General features: G+C 40.7%; 1 protein-coding gene across 1 annotated transcript in view; it reads left to right on the top strand.

Moving 5' to 3' along the window:
* satb1b (SATB homeobox 1b) overlaps window positions 1-8,016 on the top strand; it is a gene marked incomplete at its 3' end in the record, with an annotated part of 52,279 nt that overhangs the window by 17,613 nt on the left and 26,650 nt on the right. Inside the window, 1 exon segment of the mRNA XM_014016387.1 lies at window positions 5,321-5,444. Within this exon segment, the coding sequence (XP_013871841.1) occupies window positions 5,321-5,444 (124 nt within the window).

Raw genomic sequence — 8,016 nt, 5'->3', positions numbered from 1 at the left:
CACACACACACACACACACACACACACACACACACACACACACAAACATTCGACTGGCGCTGGTGTGGAGGCTCGTGCCAGCTGCACGCTAACCCAATGTTCTGCAACTCTCCGGAGAGCTGTTCCTGCTCTGCCTCCCCCCCTCTCTCCCCTCTCCTTCTGTCTCCCCCACCTCCTCCCACCTCCTCCCACCTCCACCAGTCAAGCACTCACACCGACGTGAACGCGTCCAGCAGCCAGAATGCGGCGGCGGCGGTGGGTTTGTGTTTGTTTCCGGCTTGCCAGCCTCTGAACGCGCGGCTAGCTGCCTTTCCCCTCCTCTCCTCCACGTCCATCTCCCCGGAGGCTCCCTGGCTGCTGGAGCAGTTTAAGGTGTTCTGGAAAATCCATTGTTGGCTTGACGGCGCGGGTGCACGTGCGAGGCTGTGCGTTTTTCCTCGCGAGCAGATGTTAGCTTCGACCGTTGTCTGTTCCACTCTCCTGTTAACATTTCCAACATGCAGAACGACTGATTTACGGTCAGCCGCTCAAACAGAAACACACTCTGTTTGCTCGCAACCAGGTTGGATTTAAAAACAAAACAAAAAAAAAAACCCCAAAACAAAACGCCAAACATATGCCCTGCACATGTGAAACATTAATGCAGACCACCAAATCCCAGTTCAGCCGCTCACACCCACCATCTGAAATCTCATTTAAAAAACCCAGGAGTGTTTTTGCAGGTAGAGCTGGATGTCTGCAGCTCATAACTCTCCCTGCAACTAAAAGCAACGTCAGTCTGTTTGATATATGAACAGACTGTTATTTTGCTGCATATTGTCGGTTTTATTATTGTCTTTTCTCCTCCCCGCCCTGAACGCTGCAGAAATCCACCCAGTAAGACCTTAAACTGTTTCACCGAACACAACAAGCCAGGAAGGTACGAGTAACACGGAATAATAGTCGCCACATGCAGCTGATGTATAATTCATGCATCAATCCAGCAGATGTGTTGTATAAAGTAATTAACTAATCAGAACAATCAGGAGAGAGAGAGAGAGAGAGAATATGAAAGAGAGAGAGGGGGAAGGCAGGGAGAGAAAGAGGGAGAGACAGAGCAATCTCCAGATGCATCTGCTTGATGCGCCAAATGAAATCTGTCTGTCTTGGAGGGACGCTTGCAGCAGGAAAAACGAGCAGAGGCCCATGTGTTCAGCTCTCTGCTTCTGTGCTGCTCTGCCTGTCTGATGTGGCTCCACTTCATCAACACGTGAACTTCACACACAAACCACAAACTAAAACCACAAACATGTTTTACTTTGAGTTTTCTTCTTTTTGTGGGAAAATGATTCGTCCCAAAACATTTAATTTGAGCTGAAAGTTTCAACCGAAAAATTAACCAACAAAAATCCATCTGCTGTCTTTCCGGGTTGCGAGGAGCTGGTGTCCATCTCTGCGCGAGACGACGGACACCCTGGACATGTCTCCAGCCAAACAATATCAGGGTTTTTCAGTGGTGGGCGTCATTATGCTAATCAGCTAACAGCTAATAGCAGAACAAATTTTTGTTTTAGCAGAATTGATTTGTCACCAAAAACTGACGTTTTAGACAACTTATGACATTTTTATGTCTAAATAGCTAATAAACGTCATATATTTGATCAGTTTGTTAGCATTACAGTACGTACACGCCTAAAAGAGGCTTCCACTTTATTTTTAATTACATCTTCAATGTAGATATTAAGTTTTTATAAGTTAACATAAGTTGTCTAAAACGTTAAAGTTCCTGTGACATGCATACTGTATACTTCTAATACAAAAAGTCAAATAAAACATCTTTATACTTAAGAAAATTGCCCTAATACACACGATTTTACCCATTTGGTCACATAACTGGTCTATTTTCTTTTTCTCTTCTTTGATGTTTATAGTTTGAATATAATTGTTTGAATATGAAAAAAATCACCAAAACCAATCCATCTGAACAACTACAGAAAAAAATACAGAAATTAAATAACACACAATCTTTAAATTCCTGTCAGTGTCAAAAAGACAAGGCATAGACTGAAAAAAGTGTAGGTAGAAGCCTAAGCTTTTTATACTTCACTTCTTATTCATATGTTATCAAAATCAAATCAACATCTTTCTTATAGATTTTATAAAATTAAAATTCCAATGAAATTCAAACCAAATGTGTAAGAAAACTTTAGCAGCGGCAAACAATCAGTCAAAACTTAGTATATTTCTGTAACAAATAATTTTTGTACATTATTTTAAATTTTACTTAGTGAAGAACACAGTTTTAACTCTTCACAACAATTATTCCAAACAAATCCCTCTAACAGAGGTACAGTTTGTTTTGAATTTGTCTCAGCCAAAGTAAGACAGGAAGTGACATCAAAGGGGAACACATTAATAAAATGAAATCTTTGGTCTTTGTTTATTAAAACAATATCATTTAAGCTTTATAACTCTTCATCTCCTTTTGTTAGTGACTCAAAATAATGTAAACATCAGATTCTTCTCTACAGTCTGTGTTGTTAGCCGTTGTAGCAACGCTCTGTTTAAATGCCGACATTCACCTTTGACATCACTTCCTGTTACTGCACATGTGAATATCTCAGCGGCGTAAAATTTGTTTTGTAATATGTTATGAATGTTATCTTTCCAAAAATGCATTCATGCTTATCTCAAAAATTTGATGTCACAGGCACTTTAATGTGTGACAGAGCTTCACCTTTGAAAACCGGACCAGTTAGCTTCCACTACATTGGGTTTAGCTAAATGTAAGTCCGCTAACGACTAACTAACAAGCTAGCATCATCAGGTTTGTCTCAGTCTCACCACTCTCCAGCTGGAATCAAGATGTGTGATGCAGACTGAGTGACCGTCGTCTTAGCGGTTAGCAATTAGCTGTTAGCTTGAGCTAATTTTTACCTGCTTAGCTGTTTAACATTAGCCTCTACTAATTGACTTGTTTAAGGGTTTAGTGTTAGCGAAGCTGAATGTGACGTCACATCTTCTTCATGCGTGTCGCAGCGATGCCGTCTGGTGGTTGCGTTTTTTACGGATGTGAGCGACTCGCAAAAATGATCAGATTTTCAGCGTGAACGTAGCTGTAAAGACAAAAATATCCCTCTCACAACTTAGGGTTACCAAACATTTGTTTGGTCTGTGGGAGGAAACCATAGAACCCAGAGAAAACCCACATGTGCACAGGGGCAACATGTAAACTCCACACAGAAAGGGTCATGACAGAGTCAAACTCGCAGCCCTCTCTCTGAGAGGCGACAACTGTAACCGCTGATCCACCGAGCCGCCCCGCCAACAAAACTGTTCATTAATTTATTCAGATGCAGCTTCCAGTAGAAGAAAACCCCTCCAGTTTGTTTTATACTGCAGAAATTATTTAAAAACCATCCAGTGATTCATGAGATATTTTGCTAACATATGCAAACAAACATGTGAAGAAGAGTGAAACTGTGTCAATTACAGTTGTGGTCAAAAGTTTACATACACTTGTAAAAAAACATAATGTTATGGCTGTCTTGAGTTTTCAATAAGTTCTACAACTCTTATTTTTCTGTGATAGAGTGATCGGAACACATACATGTTTGTCACAAAAAACAGTCATAAAATTTGGTTCTTTCATAAATTTATTATGGGTCTGCTGAAAATGTCACCAAATCTGCTGGGTCAAAAATATACATACAGCAACATTAGTATTTGGTTACATGTCCCTTGGCCATTTTTACAGCAACTAGGCGCTTTTGGTAGCCATCCACAAGCTCCTGGCAAGCTTCAGGTCGAATGTTTGACCACTCTTCTTGACAGAATTGGTGCAGTTCAGCTAAATGTGATGGTTTTCTTGCATGAACCTGTTTCTTTAGCACTGTCCACATGTTCTCAATGGGGTTTAAGTCAGGACTTTGGGAAGGCCATTCTAAAACCTTAATTCTAGCCTGGTTTAGCCATTCCTTTACCACTTTTGATGTGTGTTTTGGGTCATTGTCTTGTTGGAACACCCAACTGCGCCCAAGACCCAACCTTCGGGCTGATGGTTTTAAGTTTTCCTGCAGAATTTGGAGGTAATCCTCCTTCTTCATTATCCCATTTACTTTCTGCAAAGAACCAGTTCCACTGGCAGCAAAACATCCCCAGAGCATAATACTACCACCACCATGCTTGACAGTAGGCATGGTGTTCCTGGGATTAAAGGCCTCACCTTTTCTCCTCCAAACATATTGCTGGGTGTTGTGGCCAAACAGCTCAATTTTTGTTTCGTCTGACCAGAGAACTTTCCTCCAGAAGGTTTTATCTTTGTCCATGTGATCAGCAGCAAACTTCAGCCGAGTCTTAAGGTGCCTTTTCTGGAGCAAGGGCTTCTTTCTTGCACGGCAGCCTCTCAGTCCATGGCGATGTAAAACACGCTTGACTGTGGAGACTGACACCTGTGTTCCATCAGCTTCCAAATCCTTGCAGACCTGCTTCTTGGTGATTCTTGGTTGACTCTTGACCATCCTGACCAATCTCCTCTCGGCAGCATGTGATAGCTTGCGTTTTCTTCCTGATCGTGGCAGTGACACAACTGTTCCATGCACTTTATACTTGCGTATAATTGTCTGCACAGTTGCTCTTGGGACCTGTAGCTGCTTTGAAATGGCTCCAAGTGACTTCCCTGACTTGTTCAAGTCAATAATTCGCTTTTTCAGATCCACACTGAGTTCCTTTGACTTTCCCATTGTAGCTTTTGTAGCTGACTCTAATCACTGGGTCAAATGAGCCCTATTTAAATGGGCTCATGAGAAGTCAACAGCTGTAGTCAATCAGAATCACTTACAAGAAGTGAAGAGGCCATGACATGAAGCTAATTTGATTGACACAACTCGCTACATCACCAAAATTGACAAATTTTGTTGCTGTATGTATATTTTTGACCCAGCAGATTTGGTGACATTTTCAGCAGACCCATAATAAATTTATGAAAGAACCAAATTTTATGACTGTTTTTTGTGACAAACATGTATGTGTTCCGATCACTCTATCACAGAAAAATAAGAGTTGTAGAACTTATTGAAAACTCAAGACAGCCATAACATTATGTTTTTTTACAAGTGTATGTAAACTTTTGACCACAACTGTAAATAAGTTTTTTAAATGTTTTTTTATTTGTTTAAAAATGTGTTGTTTTGTGATAAAATGTTTGTTAATGCTTTAATTTAAAAAAAAACTTCTGTTTTCTCTCCTAATCTTCCCCCTCTTTCTCTCCCTTCTGAATCCTCGTCCTCACCCGTCCCCTCCTCCGTCCTCGTCTCCCGTCTGTCCTCTGTCTCCTCTGCAGTTGTCCTAAGCTGGAGGACCTTCCGCCCGAGCAGTGGAGCCACTCTACAGTAAGAAACGCCCTCAAGGAGTTACTCAAAGACATGAATCAGAGCTCTCTGGCTAAAGAATGTCCTTTATCACAGGTGCTGAAGCCCAAACTGCTTATTCAAAAACCAAACAAAGAGCAAACCAAAACTGAAAAAAAATATATACAATAATCTCAACCCCACCCCCCGCTGCCATACCACATAACAAAACAAACACCCCTTTATCTCCATCACCTCCGTCTTTTACCCTCGACTTATCAAATGCCCAGAGTTTGGTCTGAGTGGAGACAGAATCCGTATAGAAATCCTAAATCAATGCCTATTGTCGTTCAGTTCTGCCTGACTGTGTGAAGTCAGTGTTCACACTATTGTTTTCAGCACCTTATGAGAATGAAAGTTCAGCTGTTTTAGCTGCTCGTAAATCAGAACGTTTAGCTGTTTGAGGAGATGGGTGCTCTGTTTTTTTTGGTTTTTGTAACTTTTATATTTTTGTACTTTATTTACAAACATTCTGTTCAGTTTATTTACCAAGAAAAACTTGGTTGTGTTTGAAATCTGCTTCAGCAAACTGGCTTCATTTTGGCTTACGTTACTTTTAGTCTTTAGCTAGCCTTAAGTTACGTCAGCTAGCCTTTTGCTATTTTTCTTTGGTTACTTTTAGCTATTCTGCTTTTAGGTTCTAGTTGGCCTTTTCTTGCTTAGCCAGCTTTATACTACTTTTAGCAGTTAACTAGACATTTGCTACTTTCAACTCTTAGCTGGTCTTTGGTTACTTTTAGCTTTTGTTCTACTTTTAGGTTTTAGCTAGCCTTTTCTCGTTTTTGCCAGCTTTTTGCTACTATTAGCATTTAACTAGCCTTTTGCTAGTTTTCCCATTTAGTTAGCCTTTTGCTGCTTTAGCCAGTCATTTGCTACTTTTAACTAGCCTATTGCTACTTTTAGTTATATACTTTTAACATTCAGTTGGCTTTTTTACTGCTTTGTCCAGCTTTTTGCTAGTAGTTTTAACTAGCGTTTTGAAACTTTTAGCTACATTTTTTTAGATTTAAGCAAACCATCTAACCTTTAGATACTTTTATTCTTTTTGACTGTTTTTTTTTTTTAGCTTTTTCTTAATTTAGATGTTATCCAGCCAGCTTTTGGCTAGTTTTTTGTCTTTTAGCAAGCATTTTGCTACTTTTGACTATTAGCCTTTGTTACATTTTACCTTTAGCATTTTGTTAATTTTATCTAGTCTTTCACCTTTTAGCTAGTGTTTTCTACTTTAAGCTACCTATTTTTTAGCGTTAAGCTATAATTTTGCTGCTTCAATCTATTAGCTAATCTGCTACATTTAGCTTTTAGATAGCTTTATGCTACATGCAGCCTTACCAAATCAGGTTCTTTAAGCAATTTTCAGCAAAATACTCAATGTTCACATTTTCTGCAAAAATACAATTTCAAATTTTTTTTTCTCACCCACCACACACGTGCACACACACACACACACACACACACACACACACACACACACACACACACACACACACACACACACACACACACACACACACACACACACACACACACACACACACACACACACATAATAGGGTTGGACAATATTGGCAAAAAAAAAAATCACGATTAATCGTATTAATCGTCAAGTGCCAAAAAGTAATCGATTGTTTTTCTGGTGATTAATTGCACATAATACGATAATGCCCAACCCTAATGCTACATTCACACCGAACGCGTTTTGAGCAGCCAAAAAGCGCAAAACGCCTCTCGTTGGACGCACTATTTTCAGACCGAAGAACGCACTAGTGTTCAGACCAGAACAAGCAGCAGCAGCAGTGAGGTGTGGGAGGAGCGTGTCCTCGACGGGTGAAATAAAGATAAAAGAAAAGAAAATGGCTTTGATTTATTTACTAAAAAGCAAGCGAACGTTGCGCACAGCAGAAAATTAACTCACCAGATGATTTAGAGGCGATTTGTTCAGTTAGTTTCGTCACTCCAGAAGCTGCCAGCTGACAGACTTTTATTTATTTATTTTTTGTCCCGAGCAGCTGATCCACATCGGTGCTGATATATCCTGCCAGAAAATCTAACTGCACATGGTCGATTTCAGGTAAAGTTCTCCAGTCCGTCTGTTTAGGTTTTCAGTGGGAGACGCGTCGAGCGGCGAAAAGTTCAGATATTTGAACTCTKGCGGCGGCTCGGGCGGCGGCGGCTTCCGCAGCACCACATGCGCTGAAAAATTGTCCCCATCAAGTAGCAAAATCATGGACACACACACAAACCACACACACAGAGGCGTGCATACAGTGGCAGCCAAAAAGCAGAGGTGTTGCTGAACATATGGTTATTGTTAGATAAACATTGGACCAGATTCAGAACCATTGGATTGTTTTCTGCTCTTTTCTGTCTTTTTGGTTCTGTTTGTTCGTCACATCGGGCCACAGAACGTCACATCGGGCCACAGATCATGTCGTGTCAGGTGTTAATGCGTGGGGAGGTTGAGTCTGACGCAGCAGCGTTGATATTGTTTTATAAAGCTGAGTTTATCACAGAGGCAGGTCTGGAGTGAAGGGAATGAAAAGGCCATGTATCTCTCTCTGTGGCCGTGTGTGCGTGTGTGTGTGCGTGTGTGCGTGTGTGCGTGTGTGTGTGTGTGTGTGTGTGTGTG

Source organism: Austrofundulus limnaeus, unplaced genomic scaffold (genome assembly GCF_001266775.1).
Source record: "Austrofundulus limnaeus strain Quisiro unplaced genomic scaffold, Austrofundulus_limnaeus-1.0 Scaffold144, whole genome shotgun sequence".
In the NCBI taxonomy this organism is placed as follows: domain Eukaryota; kingdom Metazoa; phylum Chordata; class Actinopteri; order Cyprinodontiformes; family Rivulidae; genus Austrofundulus; species Austrofundulus limnaeus.
Note: the sequence above shows the minus strand (reverse complement) of the source record. Positions and strands in the feature narration are given on the sequence as shown.